This window comes from Glandiceps talaboti, chromosome 10, assembly GCF_964340395.1.
Source record: "Glandiceps talaboti chromosome 10, keGlaTala1.1, whole genome shotgun sequence".
NCBI classification, from domain to species: Eukaryota; Metazoa; Hemichordata; class Enteropneusta; family Spengelidae; genus Glandiceps; species Glandiceps talaboti.
This window is the reverse complement of record NC_135558.1, coordinates 15,762,038-15,787,276: the sequence shown is the minus strand read 5'-3', so window position 1 is coordinate 15,787,276 and position 25,239 is coordinate 15,762,038. Positions and strand designations below refer to the sequence as shown.

The window sequence follows — 25,239 nt, the reverse complement described above, 5'->3', positions numbered from 1 at the left end:
CGTGCAGTGTTTAAATGGTGACAGCTACAGTACATATCACTGTGCACTATTTTGATATTGATCTAGAAAAATTCGTTTATTTCAGCGAGTTCTCCGTAAAAAAAATTATGGTTTGTTTTGCAAATATTGTCGTCACGGTTACAAATAACACTGATGGCGCCATGTTGTGCAAGTAACGCACCGGCTATTCACTTCAAATGGATCGTAATGAATGAATGCATGCTCGCATACGAAAGGTGTAGCAGCCTCTTAATGTTCATTAAAACTAACGACTTTCCTTTTTCTGCCATTTAAAAAAACCCCATATCATACACACAGACACACACTATACAAAATGAGACGCCATAATGTGAAACTATACTAAACTAAAGTAATAAGTTCACCCCGAATACAATAATGAAACACATAAAGTTATCTAATATTTTACTTTGGGATTTGGTATGGGGATTTGAATTTTTTTAAAATTTGAAATGAAATCTACTTGTGTAAGAACGGAGAATGTTTGACCAGAGAGGTGAATATTCCAAAAGGAATGGAATACAATTATCATGTAGATTATGTAGCCAAATTTAAATTCATTCGAATAAACAAGAATTATCAGAAAAAAAGTTCATAATTATAAGAAGGGTTGAATGAAGATACAGTGTGTTACATACCTGAGTAAATTTGAAACTTGTATATGGTAGACACCTAATCGGGGTGGTTCTCAATGTTTAGAAAACGTCTGAATAACTACACAGCTGACCTATGCACGACGGAAAATGTGGCTCTTTCTCTTTCAATTTAGGTCATATCATACTGTAACACGTTCATGGGTGTTTCGTGAGAACAAGGAGTTGAACAATTACTTTAGTGTAAGTGCAGGCTGGATACACGCATAGCTGTTATTCAGAATCTAATTACATAGGGAAAGCCCCGTTTCTGTAACCTTATTAATTCTCAGAAAGAAAGAGGATCATTAAATAAACTTCTTTCGATTCGATGTTTTTTGTCCACGTAGTGGAATCGCAAGGACGAGAGGCTCTCGCTAAGGTAGGAACGATCTAGTTTCATTGTATTATTTAAGTTGTACCAGTTCAATCTAGTTCACGTCCTCTGCCGCAGTGGGAAGTTTTAGACAATACTTTCAACAAAATTGTCTTAATTAATTATATGACAGCCTTAATGACTAAAGCTTTCATTTTGATACTGCCACCTAGATGCTTACGGTAAGTGGAAACCAATTTGTGGCGAATGGTGGACAGAACAGTCACAAAATAAGGCTTATATTCGGCACGACGCCATTTTGAATGATAGAGACAGGAATGTGACAATTGTGTAATTACTGTGTTTGGGTTCAATCATGGCACTGTTTATACATGTCGCCAAACACTTGTTTAGAGATATGAATATGGCTCACATGGATGTCAAGACAATAGGCACACTAATATCGTATATGTCATTCAAGTTAGAGTTTAGTGTCCTTTGATTCACAACAATGATGCTCATAATTATGTATGACCTATTGTTATCTTAAAAGCTCTTCTCATATTCGTGACTTATTGTGATTTAATTATTGTAACGACCATAGCGTTGCAGATTCAGGACTTGGCTTTTGACCGTCGAGCTGTGGGCATATAAGACAACTGCTAGCCCCGGCCATTTGATAAATAAAGTCTATGGTTCCAGTTACACAACATACTAGTACATCGTCTCGTATGCAGTTTACCTTCTACTACAATACTGGCTAATCATAAAGATTTGATAATTGAATGTCGCAAGTGGATAATTACAGTGGAATCTAGGTTACCTTGGCGTTTCAACCATGGGACATGAAAATGTTTTTGGCATAAAGATAGACTAATTTCAACTCCAGACTAACAATAACAGAGGCACAGAGCATCGAAGCATACACACTTTTATACATTTTATATTGTACAAAAGCTGTGCATACGACTGTCTTGTTTTTTTTTTTATGGAAGAGGAATTCACTACAGTTCTCTATATGAATTCAAACACAACACTGCATCGTGGAGTTTTGCAATCATCTGACATGTTGATCGAACTTTTTGAATTAAATATTTTTTTTTAAATGAAGGATTCTTCTCGTATGGTAAAAATTACAGAGTTAAAAGTTGAAAAAATTGTAGATGTGATACATTCAAACCTTGACTAAGTTGGCTGTGAAGAAACTGAACTTTTGTTGGTATAATATAGGAATTTAATGCATATACACTTGAAATTGTGTATTCTAGCTGCTGACTATTTTATACTTTTTTATGTAATGTTGTCAATTTTTATTCTTATTTATGCATAGACTGTACACCACAACTAAACTAAAACGAACTGTTTCATTCATGGCTGCCAAAAAGTGGGATATTGTGGAGGAAAAGGAATTGTCGGAATGTACTCTGCAAGGTTTACTTAATAATGATTTTCCCGCCATTCGCATCAAATCATTTGCCAGCAAAGAAGAATGTGAACGTCTCGTTGATGGCCTGCTGAAATGTAGCAAGTAAGTGTGGTTTATTCTGTCATGGTTTTCTTCCTTTATATGTATGCATAAAATCATGCAACCTGAAAAAGGGTGTCGTCTGACTTGATAAAGTATTATCAACATTGCTACATTTTATCGTCTGACTCAATAATTTTTTTTACCAACATTGCTACAATTCATGATCATTTTCTGGTTCGATAAAAATCTTACTAACATTGCTACATTTCTTTGTTTGCCTCGACAGAATACGAACAATAGCATCTTTCACTAAAATTGCAACGTTTTATTCGTAAAAAATACCATTATGTTAGCAGTTCCTTGCCAAACCATTTACAATGTAACAAACTGCGAAGACATAAAAAAACCTCCAAATTTAGCAACATATCATGTTATTAAGATTTTTGTTGAGCCAGACGATGAGATATACTTGTATTAGCAGTGTTGATAAGCTTTCGTCGATCTATAGTCAGGTGATTATGACATGGTTTTGTTATACAGGACGAATTGTGGCTGTTAATATGACACTAGCAATTTCACTCCACATACCTATCTGGGGGTATCAAAAACGGATATTTTTTTCATTTTAAAAATTGATTTAAAGGCTAGTTGCCCTGCAATGTTTGTCCAATCAATGAAATTACAATTTTTACCCTTTTCCTTGGAAGTAAAGGAACTAAGCCCAATTTAAAGATACTTTTTTTAAAATGAAATCTCAAATTGTATTTTGATTGTGATTTTATTTCTACTATAGGTTTAAAGTTGTAACGGAGAGTGTCAAAAGTGGTGAAATCAGTATTGTACCTAGCCAACGTCTGTCAAATGAAGATACTGAGAAAGATACAAACGTAGTTCGACGGATTGGAATGTCACAGAGTGAATTCGCAGTGGAAGGTAAGAAGGACAAACGTATAATGGAAATGATAACCCAAAAATTCCATATACTGGAATGAAATTTATGTTTAAGTTGTCGGTTATCGTCATCGTCAAATTGTCAATTTTGCATTGCACCCCACCGTCGTAAAATCATATTTCCACTTTGCTGCAACAGTAGTGTTCAACGTCGACGCAAAACAACAATCCCCCTTGGTGGCGACCGTACACACTTTCTAAACCAGTTTTGATTATTCACCACTAATAAAATTCCTGAAAGTTTACTGATCACAGCCGTTTGTATTCAACACTGAGCAACAATGATTGCATTGAAAAGACTGGTCAAAAAACCCCGGATGGATGTGAAAGTTTATAATGGATATTAATTTCTTTATTTTATTTTAAAATATGTAGATAAAGAGAAATACTTTGTGGAAGCCAGGGCTGTCAATAAGATCATCCAACAATCATTCTCTATCAGTGCTTTTGATGTCTTTGAACGGTACCTGAGCATGCTACGTAAGTGTAACCATGGTAACGAAGTCAGCTTGGCAGCTGAACCAGACGGCCGAAAATACTTTGTTGGATTGGTGAGATGGGCGAACAATGGAATTGAAACTCACTTTGATTTCGCGCCATTCCATGCTGGACAGGGTTGGATGATTGCTGACGTCAGAAGTCAGGTATGACACGGTTAATTCGGCCGAAACGTCATAAAATCTAAACATAAAATGAACCAAAACTTAGTTTATCTTTTCGTACTTTATCATATCAACTACATATTTGTCTTTCTTGCAATTTCCTATTGTAGTATTGATAATTATAATGTTGGGTTCTTATAGCGCGTTCCCACGCCGTGTTCAAAGCGCTTAACAATTATTACCCCTGTCTCGGATCAGAACGGCACAACGGCCCTTTAGTCTTCCTCAACTGCCTAGGGAGCATACAATCCATTGCAGCCATTTAGGCGCATAGGATTAAAGCCTTCACATTGCAACCTACATTCTACTAGGTCCCCAATTATACAGCTGTGTTGACTGAGTCACAGTTGTAGTTCAAATCTTGCCCAAAGGACTTAAGCCACTCAGAAACAAACAGCAGGCAGCGACCTGCTCGAACAATGATATATGTCTCGCAATAGTGACATATATCATTGTCACCAGCTCGAACCTGCAACCTGTAGATTCTAGGCCGGTCAAGCTAACCATTCACCCACCATGACTCCATATTGAGCTTTCGGGAGTTCAATCCTAGGTTCTTGCAGTGGTCTTATCTTATCAGTGGAGCACATGGGTTAAATGGGAATTTCTTTTATTCTGGGCCAACATTTTATAGATCTGCCAAGACAACTGTTCTTCACACACATCACACGCACATTCCAATCCTATCGTGAACCGGGCCTTTAAAGGCCTGGGTTTCAATCCCATGTTCTCGCAATAGTGATATCTTAGCAGTGAAACAATGTATGTTATCAACTTTCTAGAGGTCTGTCAGAAAACCATTTTTCAGAAGTCTTAACTGCAGGTTTAACAAAATTGTATTTAGAATTTTACAAAACATACCATTTACGACAAAAATGTACTAGGTGACATATATCATTGTTAGCTGCATATTTTCACCATCCATGTAAACATTTAAACTTATTTATTCAGAGTGATCATGTGCTTACGTTCAAGCTTTTTCTTTGTGCTTTCAGTTGTCGTGGAATCTGTACCTGACACAACCGAGTGGAGGAGGAGAAACAATAGTATACGACAGACAATGGGACGCTGGCTTGGAGGAGCTTCGTTCTTTTGACTTGTCTCGACCTTATGACCCAAACATCATAGACGGAGTCCGTACATGGACTCTGCAACCAATCCAAGGCGACCTAGTTTTGTTCAACAGCCGTAATTTCCATAAAGTTTTGCCGGCAGCTGAAAGCCCTACTCGCTACACGTTCGGTTCTTTCATGGGCAGATTTGAAAGTGGTGAAATCGTGCTGTGGTCTTGAAAAAAAAGTAGTATTTCTTAACTCAAGTATCATATACTAACTTTTATCTGGGTGAAATAGGTTTACAACTAGTTTTAAAAATAGTTACAAGTCAACCTATTTCTTTTATCTGAACTTAATTTTCTGATCTATGACTACAAAGTTATTGACGTTTTCATCGGTAGCTTGTAAAAGTAAAGTTAACCTGAGCTGCGAATACATAATATCGACATGTCATGTGAGGATGCGTGGGTCACGTGACACATATGATCATGTGAGGATATGTAAGCTTTCCATATTTAGCATCAGTGCGATCTCATCACTTGTTTAAACACGTTTTATGGGGTCCATGTTTTTTTGCTGGTAGGTTTAAATTACTGCTGTTACCTTATTGGGCATCTTTTTTGCAGACATTTCAAGTCTGGTTATGCAATATTTTATCATGTTTGGTTTTGGTCGATAGCATAGACTGATATAATATCAAACGACTACACGCGAAAACCGTACATTGTCTGCCGTCTCAAGGTTGGTGGAACTCTTTGTAAAGAACACATTCATGTCGATGGGAACTTTATAGAGAACCTCATGCAAACGTCATTGGCATGAATACTCGTTAACGTCACTTGAGACCGCCTTAAAAGCCTCCAAGTTATTGTCACTGGTCGAATGTACCATCGCACCGCATTCAACAATTACCGTTAACGTTGAATCGAGAGAAGTGAAGTTAACAGAGAAATCCAAATGATATAGGCTAATAAATACCATCTCAATTTACCCACTACATTCAAACAACTTAAGAAAGTTCAAATACAGCAAAAGAAAGTCCACTGTACAGTAACAAACGTCAGAACAGATACAACTATTGCATGTGTCTGTATCAGTCAAAATTGTGTCAGGGACGCGTGCTGACTTTCATGAAGTCTTTGTTTAGTAAACCACCCTCTGAAAGAGATAGACACACACAACACTTCAAGTTGTATTACAATGTATATAAATCACACTCTGAGACGGACACAATTAACAATTGTATAACTGTATATAAATCACGTCACCCTCCTGCAAAAGACAGACACATGCAACAATTGTATTATAATGTATATGAATCATCCTCTGCAAGAGACAGACACATGCACCAGTCGTATCAGTTCTGACTTTTGTTCCTGCACAACTTAATTTCCTCTCCTGTATTTACTGATATATCATGGGCTGAAGAATAGAAAGTAAATAAGTTATAATAATAATAATAATAATAAAACTTAAGGTTATGAAGTACCTTTTAGCTTCTTAGCATCGCAGTCTCTTTGCGCAAGCCCCTTTCTGTCCTGGATATCACACACTATGTGGTGACACACACGGCCGTCGCTGCACATTGATATAGAGATGGGTGGTAGGCTGCCATTGCCCCCATCTTAATTACAGGTGCGTACCTGTGCATACTAGTGATAGCATTGTGTATATATCCACAGATAAATAACTCGTTCAGTGCATCTGGGTTCATGCAAGTATATTTAATGAAGTGCTTAATCACCGTTTGTAAGTTCATCGAGTTCAAGGTCGCATCGCTTCGTAAATGCAAACTCATCGATGGGATCATGTTCTTGTTAATTTTCAGAATTTTACCACTGGGAACTTTAGTTGTTGTTTTTATTTCCAAATAAAGGTTTGGTATCCAAGCGGCCGGATTCACGCTTTTAAAGCAAAGATATCGGAGTTTGATTGTACTCTTTACCGAAACAAAGCTCGACCAGAAATATAAATGATACATCGAAAATACTGTTTCAGCCAAGGATAAATTCACTACCAGCAGAATTCCCAGGTTCTCGTTCTTACTGGTTGTTTGGGTATCAAAAGAGAAAGAAAGAAAATGCGACCCAAATTCTTTCTGTCTACAGATTGTGAAAAGACATCATGAGTGTGGGTGGGGTGGTTAGTTCGTCTTTATGTCAGGTTATTCGGGTAGATTATCAAACAGACAGGAAGGAAAATCGGTCAAAATCCATTCTGTCTGGTTAGACGTCGAAGATACCTAGACGGTAGGTCTTATACTCCGGGGTATTTCTTGCTATACAGCTACAAAATCGAAAAGACCCATAAGCGTATGTGGCATATACGTACGCTTGTACATGCATGTGTGTTGATTACTGGTGTGAAGGAGATTGACCCTTCGGCCCCATAAGTTTAGCACTTATCACTTTGCTCAGTCAATGGCAGACACTTTCGTATGCATAATTTCGTCCTGATATTTTAGATTGCCGATAACCAGGACTCCTATTATGAACTTAGAATAGACAGGAAAACATGGTGTACGTTTACTTTAGATTAGAGCCCATTACAAAATGACATAACAATGGAAGATATGTTGGACTAGAAAATCATCGTGATCGTGAGAAAATCCTCTTGCTGTTACAGAGGTCCAATAACAGATAGAATACAACGTACATGTACTACATTTTCAGTTGGACACGCTGATGTCTTCTGAGGTGGTACATTTTTTAGGCGTCGAGTACCTGAGGAAACATGAGAAATGCATGACTTTGTAGAGTTCTGATCACGCGTGCACTGCGTGATTTGAAATGTTGGTAATGCCAATTACATGGAAACGCGAAATCTCTCACATGGTACTGAGTCACCAGTTTCGTAGAAAGCGTAGTAGTTTTTAACAGAAAAGCTTAGTAGGGGGTTGAACTGAACATGCCAGCACTCGACAACTCCTTGGGGCAACGAGCTTGTATTGGTTTAAAAAGCATTCCTATTAACAAAGGGAAAATGAATACTATGCAGTCCTGTTCTAGGTTCTTGCATTGTATACATATTTGTACATGGTATTTCATCTTGGTCGCTCGATTGCTTGCGAGGCAACTGTGGATGTTTTTCATAGCACCCTGTGACTAACTCATTTGAATGTAATGAGACACCAGATTTTACCGAAAAGTGGCGTATTAAAAGGGAAAATGAATCAGAAGGTTGTGACCTAGGCGATAGATGATTAATTCCACAAACAAAAAGAAAAGTTCGGACCCGTCTTTGTAAGAGGTTGATCGAAACATGTCCGTACTTGATTAATCACCCCGGCGGCAACTATTTTATACACCGTAGAGCCCACTGTCCGTCACATAAATGTAATCCCTTCTTCTTTTTGTCATTGGTGGTGACCATAAGGTGAAGTGGTAAAACGGTCGAATAATACAGGATGATAGAAACGAGTCAGATTAGCAGACAATTGCAAACCAGTCGAGTATAAACATTGGCTGCTGGAATGTGAATGGATGGACGGAGACTTACTCCTCTCCAGACTACAAAGAACTCGTTATAAAGAAGTTGAATTTAGATATCGTTTGTGTTTGTGAAACATTTTTGCGCGAAAATGAAGTTCTCGAACTCAGTAATTATCTTTTCTTTGGTCAAAACAGAAAGATTATTATTTCTAGACGGGCCTTGCATGGTTCCGGGGGCGTCTGCATACTTGTTCATAGCCGTCTCCTCAATAGGTACAAAATCTCTGTTTTGGACAACAAGATATACTTTGGTTTAAAACTAACCGATAAATATTCTAATAACGCTGTTACAGTATGTTGTTGTTATTTACAACCTCAAAGTTCTCCAAGAGGAGATGTTGGAAATGACTTTTTCGATTACCCAACTCAGCAGTTGCACGTGTATGAAATGAATGCTTTGATTACCGTATTCTGTGTGGCGATTTTAATGCCAGGTGCGGTCATCAGTTGCAGGACTTTATACGAGAGATTCTTGATATTCGACAGTGAATTTTGCTGTCATGTATACACATGTACTTATAGATGTATGTGAAACTGTGTCACTATAATAAAATAATATATATCTATATCTTCTTTAGTATGTATTATTCCCCAATTTTGTTAGTTACATTTTGTACAGGGTATTGCATGTGTGTCGACACTTCTTTTGGGACACGAGATTCATGTTACTTTATCACCCACAGACAAGTATAGGCTTTACCGCATAATTCAACAATGTGTTGTTTGTCTGGGGTATACAAGATATGCAACTCAATGCAAATACACTAAATGCAGAAAAGCCTTCTCCATATTTTGTTAGATTACTCATTTCTCCTCTATCTACAACTCAAAGAATTCAGGATTCGGATATTTGACATGCACGCCTCCCATTCACGTCCCACCACCGTGACAGAGGTGTCACCCACAACACTTACGTTGTCAAATCTAGCCAGTTTGGTGAGTGAGCTGACCTTGCCCCGCTTTGTCTGTTGGCTAAATCAACCCTGTCTTCACATATGAATAGCAAACTGTAATTACTCTTTGAACACACATGAACTCAAAGGTGACATCAAAACAAAATAAATAAAAATCTTAAATTTCCATGACCATGCAGTATTTTCGTCCCTCAAATTTAATGACTTTGAAAGTTTGACACTGTTTGAGGTCTGCAGTTGAGTAAGCGTACCACTGGCTGAAATCTTTTCGATATATATTAAAAATAGTCCAAACCTTTGTAATTAGCTGAAATACCTTTCAGGTGTTACTTCATACGAGGACTATAAAAAAATTGACTGCTCTATGGTGATCCAGAAGCTGATAAAAGTAAGTTGACAAAAAAGTAAGAAACAACAGAAAATAACCCCAATCACATCTAGTAGCTACTAGCTGACGTGACGTGGTGTCACGAACTGTCCATGTGCACGAGTAAAGAGTTTACCAACCATGTTGCCAGATATTTGAGGGAAATTGGGCCTCACATTTTTCCCGGGCTTTGTTTGATCAAGACACTTCATGAGAAAATTTATTCTTTGAATATTTTACTATAATTCAATGATGTCGAATAGGGCGAAGAAATACATACAGAAAAGCAATTGATAATTATGAGAAAACTTCCTTTAATATAAATTCCCTTTTAGTAGAGACATTAGCGTGGTAGGTAAAGTGTTGAAAAGTTGTTCTAGGATTGATATAATTCGTGATTTGTATGATTACAATGTTAAGTTATTGCAATATCTGACCTCGAAATTAATTTAAAAGTAAATACTGATAAACATGCCATAAAGATCCGTGTCTCCGAACCCTTGCGATTAACCTCGAACACACATGAAAGGATGATTTTGTCAATGCAAAAAAATGATATAGAGAGTTAGCAGTTTCTGAATGTTATTTTTCACAAACGTAGAACTGAAAAAGTGATGATGAATCCGAGGAGTGCCCAACACACCTTTTGATGTTTAGTCCCATGCGTCTCAATACAGAAGCGTTTATCAATACCGGTGTATGTCCCATTATAATGACAAAACCGCCCGGCTTTACACATTCTACAAGCTTTGGTAGGATACTTTCGGCTTCCCTTGTCTTCACTACTTCAGAGTTCAGGAACCTTATAAAAACGACATCAATACTAGCCGGTAAAACCTTCGGTTGTAAGGCGTTGCCTAGGTGAACTTCGTCAACGCGACCTTTAGCAAGCTTCACCATCTGTGCACTGAGATCTTGCCCTATTGTGAAGCAGTTTGGAAAGCTGTCCTTGAGGCTTTGCAGAAACTGTCCAGTCGAACAACCGGGGTCATAGAACAGCGGAGAAGCAATTTCAGAACAGATTTCACCGACGATCTCGGTACAGTATGACCGTAGGTGTGTTTCACCATGACCTAGTTGAGCCACGAATGCATCATCAACCTCCCAGCCCTTCGGTCCTGTACAGAGCTCTGACTTGTTTTCTCTTCTTAGGAGCGGAAAGGGGAAAACTAATTCAACCAAGTTGTTCGCCTCTTCGGTTATTCTTCTGAATATTGCAAGTTTCTCTTTCGGCTCGAATGGATGATAGAACACCTTCACGCTCGATTCGCTTACACGTTGGTCGATGTATGACCCAAGTATCATGCATGCGGTAATTTGACTGCAGTGAATTTCGTTTATTTCACCTTCGATCCACAGTTTTGACAGCACTTTCCTACCAACAAAGATATATCGTTGTGAAGGACCGTCTGTTGATAGATCGGTGTTCAAATAAATAAAGAAAATACTTTGCGGAAACGCGTGGACGTTTTCCTCGAGGCAACTCGCTTCACCGTTGTAGCCCTGGCCCCAATCGTAACTAGCTTGGGGAATAACCCCGATGCCATCCGTAATCACGCTGTTTTGGTAAAGTTCAATTTCGGATAATATTTGTGTAATGGTGTTAATGTCCTCAACCCCGATGGATGCGGTGTGCAATGCCCGTTGAAGTAACGCTTTCGCTTCATTCCAACGTCCTCCAGTGATGTGACCACGAGCCTCCGAGAACATCTGGCGGATAATAGTATCGTGTATCCCCTTGTAAATACCTTCGTAGGACGAAACGACTGCCGTCTCCGTTACCACTTTCAAGGAAGCCATCTTGTTTCAGAATCAGTCGTTCATGCAGACATGAGCAGACGTAGTCGCGTCCTAAATTTGCATAACTTCACAAGTAAACTGGCATGAATACAGAATACTTTCGTTTCAATTTGTACAATTCGCCGAAAATCAGGACTTATTACAATTTCGTAGAAATTCTAAATCTTGTAATATTAAACTGACATGCAGACCGAACGCTTTTGTTTTGTAAGGCCTTTCCAGGAATTTGATAATAAAATTCGCTGAAAATCACATGACTAATACAATGTGGCTGTAATTCGGGACTTTCCCCTCACATCCTGTATTCTCCGACTCTGTTCTGTCGGAAAATTCTGTACTAAAGAAATCTTCGTCTCAAAGATCTTATCCATTACTTGGTCAGATCAAGTAAGACTGTTCTTTCTTTTTTAATGTCATGACATGTGACAAATTTCTTTTAGAGCCAATTTAATCGTGCAATATCTTAGTTCTACACGGCGACTTTATTTACATATGTTAGATTGGATTACACTTTCTCTTTCTATTTGTTAGTGTCGTCGTCGTCGTCGTCGTCGTCGTCGTCGTCGTCGCTGTTGTTGTTGTTGTTGTGATTATTATTATTATTATTATTATTGTTGTTGTTGTTGTTGTTGTTGTTGTTGTTGTTGTTGTTGTATTTTGAGGGAATGTTTCCTATAATTCATTGCAAATTGTTATTTTGCATTTCCCACAGTAGACCAGCCTCTATCTTGCACCGAAGAGCCAAAGCATAGCGAAATCGCGAAATCCTGGTCACCATGGTACCTTATTTTCGATCTGTGATTATTTTCATATTGGGACTTCTGTCATCAATCGTAAGTTTTGTATATATACCATATACTATGCAGAAAATTATTGTGTATATGCTTTGCAAACTTTCATTTTCTTTTCTTTGTGTCATTCGTGATATGCGTGATATGCACGTGGTAAGCTTACGATGTGTACAAGGTGTTAACCAATCACTGATGAGACATGAGCGATTGACAGCAAATTGTTTCCGTATATGGTATCTATAAGGTGGAAAATGGAAAAGCCAGTGATAAAATAACGAGTTTCTTTCCAAATATTGAATTTTAATAATTGCACTTTAATTTCTTATTAAGTTATTTTGTCAGGAACAGAGTAACAGAAGAGACATTTTTTTAAAATAGATTTTTGGAGTCCTCATCAGATGTATGATTCTGATACTAATTTCTTTATCTGAAATGTACACATTTTTTTGGTATCCGGTGAATTAGACAATTACCTTCAGACTCTCGCAACGTTTGGTCATTTATGATAAGGGACATCAAAGTGAAGAGAAATTCACTTGTTGTCCTTGGCCTGTGCTATAGTTGCAAAGCAAGGCTGGATAATTATAGGGACAAAAAACGTGTTCGGATTCACATTGATTTGAGAAAGCATTCAGCATTATTTCTTCCCAAAAGCCTGAGGATACAAAAAAACGACACTGTTTCGTTTCGAACTATTTTCCAACAGTACAATCGAAACTTTTAGTTTCTGTTAATACTCAATGGGTGAAAAGAAGGGTAAAACAAATCGACAAAGGAACTGTCATGCACTTACTACTATACACAGCATGCCACTGCTGGTGGAGACGAAATCAATGATCAACAAGATCGATCGTTCATGCAGAAAATATTCGCAACTGATTCGCAAGTATTTTCAGCGCCTGCTAACGCCCTCGCTGAAAAATGTGAAAGATAACCTTCTTTTGTTTTCACTGACTACTTAGGTCGAAGGAGTACAGAGAAGTTACTGCAAAAAGAGAGTCCCCATGGCCAACGTATTCTCACGGTCAACTGCATGGATGCTATGCGGTGACGACAAACTGAAGCAGCTAGAATATTACAGTCACCACTTCAACAGAGAGGGCGTCTTTCAGTTTGGCTCTTGGGTAGTTGTATGTAACAGTAAATTGGCTAACTATGTGATCAAACACTTCGACAAGGGTTCTGATGACGTAAATCGGTCTATATTAAGCGATAGTTTTCTCTCAAGTCATGAAAATAACCCATCAGCCAGGAGGGCTATCGCGGCGCTTTTAAGGAAATCTGTCATTGAGAGCAAATCAGCTGAAATCGCAGCCAGTGCACGTGATGTTGTCTTAAAGTTGAGGAATGACACTGCCGTTGATATCACTGAAGAAATGCAAAGATTTTCTCTCGATGTGTTAGCAAAGTGTGTTTTTGGGTTAGACCTAAACGGTATCCATGGAGATCATGTGAAACTATTCAACGCTATGAACTTTGTACTGCATGATGTGTATGCTATGCAGAGTCAGGATGAAGACAGTCCAACATTTGTATCTGCTAATGAAACCATCGACGACGCTGTACAGATGATTATTGATAAGATGGAAGAAGCAAGGAACTTGGAGAATTTCCTCGAAAATGACCAAACTAATCTTAGATGCGTCTTGGATGATGTAGACAATCTCAAAGCGGTAAGTGTAGACAAATATCTTTCAGAGATTGGTTGTTGGGTTCAGTTTATCTCAGAGGAACTTGGTTGGTGGTTTGAAAATGATGTTGGTAATGATGATGATGATGATGATGATGATGATGATGATGATGATGATGATGATGACGACGACGATGAAAATCGTGATGGTGATGATGATGACGATGATGATGAAGTTGCTGGCACTGTTAAGTGTGAAATTATTCTGGAGAGTTAAAAGCTGAAGAAAAAAGTGATAAAATATGTCCTCATGTATCATAAAAATATAATACAAACACATTAATGTTTTACATATATATATATATATATATATATATATATATATATATATATATATATATATATATATATATATATACATATATATATATATATATATACATACATATATATACATATATATATATATATACATATATATACATATATATATATATATATATATATATATATATATATATATATATATATATATATATATATATATATATAACACAGAACCGATATCAGTTTATAAATCAACTCCCTTTCCCAATGATTTTCGAAATAATACATTTAGATTTTAATATTTCAATCCTTTGTTTTTTCAGACTGTAAAACTTCTTCTATTAGCTGGAACGGAAACGACTGCTTCATCTCTTCCCATCATGCTTCACATCCTTGCTACTAATGACGACATACAGAGAGAAATTCAGGCGGAGCTGGATATGAAATTCAAAATGGATGACACAGGCCAACTTGATGGCAGTCATCTTGCAGAGTTTGTTGCACCACTACCAGTACTGGAGAGTTTTATGAAAGAAACACTTCGCCTTTTCCCGATTGCACCGTACATCATACGAAAGAACACAGACCAGGCACACTTGGGAGGGTACAGTGTACCGGAAAATGTAAGTTTCATTACATTACATAGATAAGTGGGAGTAGTTTTAATATACATTTTGATACCTTGAGTACTCAGTTTTGCAACGCACATGCTTTCGAAATGAGAAGTGAAGTTGACTTTTTTTTGCAGAGAGATCCTGGCAAAATCAGTGTTCATCTGCATATATGTCATCACTTTTGTTTCCACACGTTGTCCTTACATAATATTCTATTCATTAAACGTCCAGAATTCACGAACTCGGTATCTGCAATGGTTTAGAAAAGAGACAGTTGAGACGGAATCTCTTTGTAATAGATGATAACGAAGAGCATTGCCATATATGGTCTTGTTGCCTGATTTACATATGCATTACCACTACTAACTACATATACGTTATTTTCTTGTCTTTCGCAGAGCAACATTATGGTTTTCACGTGGGGAATACAACGTTCAGAGAGTGTATGGAAAGATGCTATGACCCTTGACCCTGAAAGGTTCTTGAAGAAGAAGCAGCAGCAAGAAAAGACACTGGAAAGGAGGGAGAAGACCTTCATTCCTTTTGGAGCTGGAAGTCGTGTTTGTGTTGGTCAGCATATTGCGTGGTCAGAAATAAAAATAATGCTAGCGATAATTCTGAAGTACAAAACTGTGGAACTGGCTAATAAGAAAAACTCTACTCTGAGCTTTGTCGTTGACTGGGTGCATGCTGTTGTACATCCCAGACGTAAAATACGACTGAATTTGAGAAAGAGAAAGTGAAGAAATTAAGTAAAAGATATCTTCTTCTTCTTTAAAAGTACAGTCCTCAGAATGAGTAATGTCGTATTGGCGGAGATAAACAATCTGTATTTGATAAACAGTCTGTATTGGGAAATATATATAATTTTATATCGAAAAAAGATCTAAAAAGAAAGAATTCATAATCTGTACTTCGTACCGTTGGTGGCTCATCTTGAATTACTCGATCAGTTTGGAACACACATAGGTTTCAGTGATATTTGGTCAACAGACTTGAGCTAAAAAGACATTCGCAAATATCTAAATAATTTCTTATCTAAAGCTAATAATTTAGTAATATTATAAATGACTGTATACTGTGGTGTTTTCTTGGATGAATTATTTTGGCAGATTTTTTAACCAGTAAAGTAACAAACAATTCTTTTAATGTCTATTGTTCGGGTACATTCATTGGTAAATTGAAATCTGACCGGCCATGTTAAATTCTAGCATTTGAAGAAACCATAAATGATTTACCATTTGCTGTAAAACAGCTGTGAGGTAGCCGAGATAGAAGTGCGCCACCAACGTTGACATGTTCTTGCAAACGTAACGACATTGCATCCAACATCCGATTCTAGGACAACTGCCCCCGGACAATTGCCCCCGAAGGACAACTGCCCCCCGGACAATTGCCCCCGAAGGACAACTGCCCCCGGACAACTGCCCCTGAAGGACAACTGCCCCCCGGACTACTGCCCCCGAACGAAAAAAAACTAGTATTACAGATGTACGGGTTTGTCATTCATTAAAAAGTCACCGTCGGCAGAATGCAAGCCAACGTTGCTTCTCATCACCCAAATATATGGCGATTTCTCAATATTCTGAAACGTGAGCAGGCACTTAACAACGTCGTCATCAACCAACTGATTGCCGGTGAATCAGCGCAACCACAACGTCGACAGTATCAAGATTCTGCAGCCAGAATCCATGCAATAGTGCAAGATTTTGAAAATCGCCACGTGCTAGATTTTCTTCGGGGAATAGCCCACAATTTACAGTTGTTACCTGTATATTTTGTATTGAACTGATAATAAATAAATCTTTTCCAGTAAAAAAATGACTTCGTGTTTGTGTTTAGTGAGTATAATGTACGCAAATTGCGGCGGTAAGTTGCCGACGGTGACTTTTTAATGAATGACAAACCCACACATCTGTAATACTAGTTTGTTTTTTTTCGTTCGGGGGCAGTAGTCCGGGGGGCAGTTGTCCTTCGGGGGCAGTTGTCTGGGGGGGGGGGGGCAGTTGTCCTTCGGGGGCAGTTGTCCGGGGGGGGGGCAATTGTCCGGGGGGCAGTTGTCCTTCGGGGGCAATTGTCCAGGGGCAGTTGTCCGGGGGGCAGTTGTCCTGTTACCCCAACATCCATACCACACATGCTCATTAAAGCGGAGCCATGTTTTAATACAGGGTCATCATATTAGTAGGGATTACATGGGATCATTCTTTCTTCTTTTGTTCGGAACCGGTTTTCCCCATAGCATTAGCAAACAATATAATCCTATATATCTTAAGATATCCATCGTCGCAAACCATGGCCTGTTTTCCCGCAACGTTCTTAACGCGCCTCTCACTGGCGAGAATGAGGATATCCAATCCCTAATTGAACTAAACTAATCCGAATTGGACATTTCACTATTATGACGTCATTAAGAGTGCGAACGAAGAAAGTGGTGTAGGCAATTGGTAGGCACACATAGCCATGGGCAAAAGCAATCAAACACATTTTGCTCTCGCATGGTGTTGGGTACGCGTGGTTGGCACAATCATGTAGTCGGAAACGAGGCTGACGAGGCTTTATTTTTTGTATTTTTTTTTAGAATTATTGTCCACTAGAGTATCTAATATACAGTCATTCATAAACGGCGTGGTATGCCAAGTTAGCTGAGAAACCAAAATTACGCATTTACAACTCTTTCAAAAGTCTACTAGAACCAGAACAAATATTTGTCTTTGAACTGTAGTTTTAAATTCATTAAAACCTTTGCACGTTTTCGTTGCTCAACGCAACCTTTTGCAATTGAAGAGGGGCGTCACCAAGGAATTTACATACCATTCACGACACGACGTAGTAAGGCTAGGGTCAGAATGTACGACAGGTGGGGCATGAACAAATTGACGGTTCAAAGGGGGGGGGAGTACATGAACATTCGGATGGTCAGAAGGGGGAGGGGGGCAAATATTTTACTTATGATTCGAACCAAAATAAAAAATAGCCTGGTACAGGACCGGTTGTTTACCGAGTAATTATCGCGGTGACAGCCATGCGAATTTATTTGTGTATATGCCTTCCTCTGTCTGTCTGTTACTCTTTGTCTGTCTGTCTGTCTGTCTGTCTGTCTGTCTGTCTGTCTGTCTGTCTGTCTGTCTGTCTGTCTGCCCCCCCTCTCTCTCTCTCTCTCTCTCTCTCTCTCTCTCTCTCTCTCTCTCTCTCTCTCTCTCTCTCTCTCTCTCTCTCTCTCGCTCTCTCTGGAGACATTTTTTGACATTCAAACCCCAGGAGCAGTCGTTTATGTATCACCTTGTACTTTTTTTCAAAATTATATACCTCCCATATACATTTAATTATGAGGCAGTCAATAGCCAAACGAATGTATGTGTCTGCCAAACATCTCTGTATAAGTTAAAGTATAGGTAATACAGCCATACAGTTGTATAGTAATGAATTGACGAGTAAAATTGGGGTATTGAAAACAATTTTCAAATACTCTTTTGCTTTCAATATTATGTATGGTTTGAAATTGTATGCTATTAAATGGCCTCATACTATACATGTCCTTACTTTGGAGGGATACACATCCTCCCACAACCTCCCCATTTGCGATAATGGGAGATGCTGTTTCTGCCCAGAGTCAAGATTGAAAGAGAAAACCCTGCTGGCTAAGTATAGATTACAACCAAATGTGCGACTTTTTTCGCAAAGCCCGACCCACACATCGATCTGTAAAGACATCTCTCATTATTATGTATGTTGATTTCCACTGTTAGTTTAATGTAGTGTACCATACTGTACATCTCTGCGGGGGGGGGGGGGAATACACATTAAAATATGTGTAGCCGGAGCCGGGGGGGGGGGCACAAAAATATTGGGTTCATTTCGGGTGGGGGGGGGGGCATGATATGTTTTGAGAGAGCAAGGGGGAGGGGGTTGCTAAATTCTTTTTGACCAAAGTAATTTCCCCCAGGCACCCCTGCCGTAAATTCTGACCCCAGCCTAAGAGCGGGTCCCAGATAAAATCGCGTCGGTCACAAAATCAAGGCTTAACGTTGAAGCCGGTGAATATATTGTTTGTCGTTCTTGAACTAGACAGTTCCGTGGATCCGGAGGGATCATAACTCTGCCGGATAGTGTACGTAGAATCAGTGCAATACAAACGCGTATACGTCCTGATACTGTACACACAGTAGTGGCTCGATTCACTAAGTTCTACGATGGATGTACATGTTTTAGTCTCTCCTAAATACACCCATGGTTCTACAAACGGATGATATAGGTGTTTGTTGATAATATGTAACTGTACGGCTCTGCATACTTGTTTCAAGATGACTTTGCCATTTTCTATTCAGATTTCAATACCATATACACTGTACATGTGTTGCTGTGAGAAAGCTAGACCTGAAAGGGAAATCGTAACACCTTCGCATCTGACTCACCAATTCAAACTTGACCCCTGACCCTGGCCCCGTATGGATAATCGCGGATGCGCATAATGTTTCAAAGTGGATTGACCTTAATTCAAGATTTAATACCGAAATAGTCTTCAAACACAAAATATAGTATTTGGGATCATAACACTGCACTTTTCACTCAAATGAAATGCTATCTATCTGAGCTTCGTAATTTGTCATTTATCCCAACTATAATTAACATGTACATTGTACTTGTAGTACTCCTCACCCGTCACCCAATTATAAATTAACAACAAAATAATGATTAATAACAATGAAACAATAATTAATTATGAAATACTGATAAACCTATCAAATAATAAGAAAAGTCTTCGGCCGAAGTTTTAATTAATTACCATGTCTCTTCAATTGTTTTCAAATGTGGTCTGTATTGACCTCTTCTCAATTCAGCTGCACACGCAGAACGTTTTTGATCCATTGGTCGTTCCGGTCAAAATCGACACATTTTTTTTTTTTTTTACAAATAACTCGGTTTTGCCATCAAGTTGTTTACTAGTATTATGGGTTTCGTCACCATCAATACGTGTATCTTTTGACACAAGTACATTCTTTACGTTTTCTGACACAGATCTATCTTCATTGCTAGTACTAGTAGCAGCTTCGTGTTGGTTTTTTGTCACTCTCGGGCTATCTTTTACAGCTTCAACCTTGACAGAGATTTGGCGTTTAACAACTTCTGCTCTAATTTCAAGTGAGACCTTTATGTCCGTCGTTTCCGTATCCCCAGGAACGTTTTTCTGTTTGACAGTCGATGAAGTCAGATCATCTTCTGGGTACACGTCGTGTTCCAAAATAATAGCTGTTGGTTCATTTGATGCCTTATTTGGCCGCGATTGATTTGGTTTTGATGACTCCGGTATCAACATGTCGTCCTTACCAAGTACAACATGAGGTTGTTTATTTTTGGTGCGAAATTTTCGATCGTAAATCTATACCTGTCTCTCCGTATCGGTGATGAATTCTCTTGTCAGACATGGCACCGGTCATACTTTGACGTTGATAGTTAGATGGTGATGGGGATAAATATTTTCTTTCTCCGTTCTGACTTTATACCCTTCGTACTCATCCCCAGAATTAAAAGTCCGTTTTCGGTCGAATTTATAAATTTGTTTGAAGTTTCCTTTGTTTTGAAAATACAACCATTCGGTAAATCACTCCAAGCAACATTAGGTTTGACTGTACGTGTGGAGACGGGGTTCGGAATCCGTTTATCGTTCCTCGGGGCGCTGTTCGTGCCTGATCACATTCTTGCATCCTTCACGGTTCAATTATATTCTTCCCGCTCAGCTTTCTCTTAGTCCGGGAATTATATATATATATATATATATATATATATATATATATATATATATATATATATATATATATATATATATATATATATATATATATATATATATACATATATATATATATATATATATATATATATATATATATATATATATATATATATATAATATGTCATAATACCGTAGCGTCACTGTGCGTGCATCGATTCATACGTTTAATGGGGGGTAATAAAGGTAGGCAAGTATGTGAAAAGCAGAGAGGTCGTGTGGAAATACATAACAAAACTACTCAACAGGCAAACACAGTGCATTCAATGCTGAATCTAAAAGTTAGGAATTAATGACGCCAAGTTCCTTTTGCTATGAAGGTTCGGACATAGTTCTAATGTATGCAATCTTTTCTATTTATCGACAATCTTATATTTACTCTTTATGTTTGTGGATTCATTGCTGTGTCTTTTTTTGATAAACATCATTGAGCTATTTCCCAGTATGAAATACATTACCTTGTCATACGTGACAGAATGATATACAGGCGATCGTTTCTAATTTTAAATATTGAATAAACACATCACTAGTGACGTCATATTGTCAAGGGTGTTTTTAGTTTTGTTTAGGTTTTGTTTGTTTGTTTGTTTGTTTGTTTGTTGTTGTTTTTTTGGGGGGTACGTGTATATTTTAAATTTGAATAGTGAAATAAAGTATAACATAGCTCCAGTTGTATGGTGGCGTTCGTCTGGTGAATGAATCTTGTCGGCACTGTTTATTTTCTTATATATTATATAAGCAAGTATTGTAGTAAAGAAAAAACTGCATATGAGGCGATGTATGGAGTATGACTGGAACATAGACTTATTTAAAACCCAGAACTAGACATGCCATTACTTCCATCAAATAAATTACATGTCTAGAAATTATGAGATAATGTTGACTCAGATCCACCGACCAACAGAAGGACAGATAGACACATACTGACAGACAGACAGACAGACAGACAGACAGACATGCAACATCACTGTCTGAAGGTTGAACTGCGGCACATTTCAATATTTTAGTACCGTTGGGGGCGCTAACAGAATGTACTGATATTGGTAATTTGTTGACTCAGCAAAACAGACGATGACAACATTCCAGCTATATTTAAGAGTACACTGAATTTGTCTTAATCGTACATGGACGAATGTGATAATGTCATAAAGCGATAGAAGATTGTTGGAGAACTGTAAAACCCATTCTGATAGAAAAAGCTCGAAGGTCACGATTAAAGGTTGACTTTATAGTCATAGTGTATATTTCCTTCAAATTTACCGTACGTTGTTGGTGTGATCGATAATTTGCCAACTCATGGACAGAATTAAATGGTAATAGTTCAACCTAAGTTCGTGGAATTCGTTTTATCTTGGCTTGGATATGAAAATAGTGGCCACCAGCAAGAAGGTCAATGTACTCGACCAATAGCATAATATATTAATAACAATTTTATGTAAATTCGTGAAATAAATCCGTTACCTTCGATATAAAACATACGGCTTGTCATAAAGATATAAGGAGGTCGCAGTACGCGAACAATAACATTATCGCTTATAATTATAAATTATTTATTCTTTTATAGATATTAGTTATTATTATTGATTTTATCACAATAGCTAGCATAATTCAGTCAATAAATAAATGAGATGGATGAAATAGATTGACTTTATTGCATTGATACTAGTAACAGAAAACATACTAGTTTTAAATACATGATGCGTGTGACGTGAGAACAAATTAGAACCACGCCGTCTGTCTGTCTGTATGTCTGTCTGTCTGTCTGTCTGTCTGTCTGTCCGTCCGTCCGTCCGTCCGTCCGTCCGTCCGTCTGTCTGTCTGTCTGTCTGTCTGTCTGTCTGTCTGTCTGTCTGTCCTTGTGTATGTATGTGTGTGTGTGTGTGTGTGTAACAATGAATAATAATATTAAACACTGAATATTTCCGACAGTAATCACAAAATGAAATATTTTAACTTTTTCTTGCGTTCACCAAATGCGTTCAAGTAGCCATGGATTTATGACTTAGTATATGTAGTAGGTAAAATTCAATATATATGCAAATCATTCCTTATAAATCTTACCTATCATAACTGTGGGAAAGCCATTATGCAATTTACGCACTCTACAACTATTTCCATACAGTATATTACAGATATATCAAATTTCATGTGAAACCAACTAGAACTTTTTAGACAATGATGGCACAGACATGCAGACAGGCGCAGGCAGGCAGGCAACCAGACCGAAAGGCAAATAGGTAGGCAGGCAGACAACCAGACAGCCCGCCAGCCAGATAAGAAGGCAGGCAGGCATCCAGACCGAAAGGGAAATAGGTAGGCAGGTAGACAACCAGACAGCCCGCCAGCTAAGAAGGCAGGCTGCAGACAGATAGTCTTGCTGCTAGACGTTCGGGCTTTCTTCCGATACGATAAGCGAACGAAATTCGCAGTGAGGGCTTGCCCGAACATCCTCGATAGTGATGTTCGGTCGTGTGTCGTATTCTATCGGAAGAACATCCGAGGTCAAGTAGCTAGATTAGCAGACAGACAGACTGACAGCCAGCCCGAAAGACATACATCACTGTCTCAATATATAATCCTAAACGTATAAACTCAATTTTTGTCCCATTTAAAGTAAAACAGCTGATCGATCAGCATGAATCCATGCATTGAAGGTTGAACTTTATACAGTCATAGTTGACAATTCCTCTACTAATTTTACTGTTGGTGGCGGAAGGTGAGTGTAGTGTAATTGGTAATTTGTCAATTCATGGACAGAATTAATGGTAATAGTTCAACCTAAGTTCGTGGAATTCGTTTTATCTTGGCTTGGATATGAAAATAGTGGCCACCAGCAAGAAGGTAAATGTACTCGACCAATAGCTTACTATATTCATAACAAATGATTTTATTGAAATTTCATGAAATAAATCTGTTACCTTCGATATAAAACTAATGGCTTGTCACAAAGATATAAGGAGTTGTGAAGGAGGTCGCAGTACTCGAACAATAACATAGCTTATATTTAGAACTTATTTATTCATTTATATATATTAGTTATTATTAATGATTTTGTCATATAGCTAGCATAATTCAGTCAATAAATAAATGAGATGGATGAAATAGATTGACTTTATTGTATTGGTACTAGTGACAGAAAACATACTAGTTTTAAATATATGATGCGTGTGACGTGAGAACAAATTAGAACCATGCCGTCTGTCTGTCTGTCTGTCTGTCTGTCTGTCTGTCTGTCTGTCTGTCTGTCTGTCTGTCCGTCCTCCGTCCGTCCGTCCGTCCGTCCGTCCGTCCGTCTGTCTGTCTGTCTGTCTGTCTGTCTGTCTGTCTGTCTGTCTGTCCATGTGTGTGTGTGTGTGTGTAACAATGAATAATAATATTAAACACTGAATATTTCCCACAGTGATCACAAAATGAAATATTTTAACTTTTTCTTGCGTTCACCAAATGCGTTCAAGTAGCCATGGATTTATGACTTAGTATATGTAGTAGGTAAAATTCAATATATATGCAAATCATTCCTTATAAATCTTACCAATCATAACTGTTTGGGAAATCCATTATGCAATTTACGCATTCTACAACTATTTCCATACAGTATGTTACAGATTTATCAAATTTCATGTGAAACCAACTAGAACTTTTTAGACAATGATGGCACAGACATGCAGGCAGGCGCGCAGGCAGGCAGGCAACCAGACCAAAAGGCAAACAGGTAGGCAGGCAGACAACCCGCCAGCCCGCCCGCCAGCCAGTCAGACAGCCAGATAAGAAGGCACGCAGGTATCCAGACCGAAAGGCAAATAGGTAGGCAGGCAGACAACCAGACAGCCCGCCAGCCAGCCAGCCAGCTAGATAAGAAGGCAGGCAGGCCGCAGACAGACAGATAGTCTTGCTGCTAGACGTTCGGGCTTTCTTCCGATACGATAAGCGAACGAAGTTCGCAGTGAGGGCTTGCCCGAACATCCTCGATAGTGATGTTCGGTCGTGTGTCGTATTCTATCGGAAGAACATCCGAGGTCAAGCAGCTAGACTAGCAGACAGACAGCCAGCCCGAAAGACATACACCAGTTTCAATATATAATCCTAAACGTATAAACTCAATTTTTGACCAATTCAAAGTAAAACAGCTGATCGATCAGCATGAATCCATGCATTGAAGGTTGAACTTTATACAGTCATAGTTCACATTTCCTCTTAGACTACTAATTTTACCGTTAGTGGCGGAAGGTGAGTGTAGTGTAATTGGTAATTTGCCAACTCATGGTCAGAATTAATGGTAATAGTTCAACCTAAGTTCGTGGAATTCCTTTTATCTTGGCTTGGATATAAAAATAGTGGCCACGAGAAAGAAGGTTAATGTACTCGACCAATTGCATAATATATTCATAACAATTTTATGTAAATTCGTGAAATAA

General features: G+C 38.2%; 2 protein-coding genes across 3 annotated transcripts; both read left to right on the top strand.

The window, feature by feature from the left end:
• Positions 1 to 949: 949 nt before the first annotated feature.
• On the top strand, positions 950 to 7,019 carry LOC144440878 (uncharacterized). Of its 2 annotated transcripts, none has more exons than XM_078130317.1 (5): positions 950 to 1,032; positions 2,297 to 2,494; positions 3,228 to 3,367; positions 3,761 to 4,029; positions 5,043 to 7,019. In XM_078130317.1, the coding sequence occupies exons 2-5, from the start codon at positions 2,337 to 2,339 to the stop codon at positions 5,337 to 5,339; spliced, it is 864 nt and encodes a 287-aa protein (XP_077986443.1). In that variant the 5' UTR covers positions 950 to 1,032; positions 2,297 to 2,336; the 3' UTR covers positions 5,340 to 7,019. The 2 variants fall into 2 exon arrangements, with proteins under 2 accessions (XP_077986443.1, XP_077986442.1); XM_078130316.1 differs by lacking the exon at positions 950 to 1,032 and adding an exon at positions 1,160 to 1,208.
• LOC144440877 (cytochrome P450 4X1-like) lies at positions 5,660 to 16,379 on the top strand. The gene is made up of 5 exons (XM_078130315.1): positions 5,660 to 5,681; positions 12,387 to 12,507; positions 13,428 to 14,138; positions 14,746 to 15,045; positions 15,435 to 16,379. The coding sequence occupies exons 2-5, from the start codon at positions 12,451 to 12,453 to the stop codon at positions 15,777 to 15,779; spliced, it is 1,413 nt and encodes a 470-aa protein (XP_077986441.1). The 5' UTR covers positions 5,660 to 5,681; positions 12,387 to 12,450; the 3' UTR covers positions 15,780 to 16,379.
• The last annotated feature ends 8,860 nt before the right edge of the window (positions 16,380 to 25,239 follow it).

Bases quoted from the DNA above. Each gene is read 5' to 3' on its own strand.
- LOC144440878 (XM_078130316.1), top strand. From the start codon at position 1,165: ATGACTAAAGCTTTCATTTTGATACTGCCACCTAGATGCTTACG. The intron at 2,495-3,227 runs GTAAGTGTGGTT...TTTCTACTATAG, and splicing joins GGCCTGCTGAAATGTAGCAA to GTTTAAAGTTGTAACGGAGA. The intron at 3,368-3,760 runs GTAAGAAGGACA...TAAAATATGTAG, and splicing joins GAGTGAATTCGCAGTGGAAG to ATAAAGAGAAATACTTTGTG.
- LOC144440877 (XM_078130315.1), top strand. From the start codon at position 12,451: ATGGTACCTTATTTTCGATCTGTGATTATTTTCATATTGGGACTTCTG. The intron at 12,508-13,427 runs GTAAGTTTTGTA...CTGACTACTTAG, and splicing joins TGGGACTTCTGTCATCAATC to GTCGAAGGAGTACAGAGAAG. The intron at 14,139-14,745 runs GTAAGTGTAGAC...TTGTTTTTTCAG, and splicing joins ATGTAGACAATCTCAAAGCG to ACTGTAAAACTTCTTCTATT.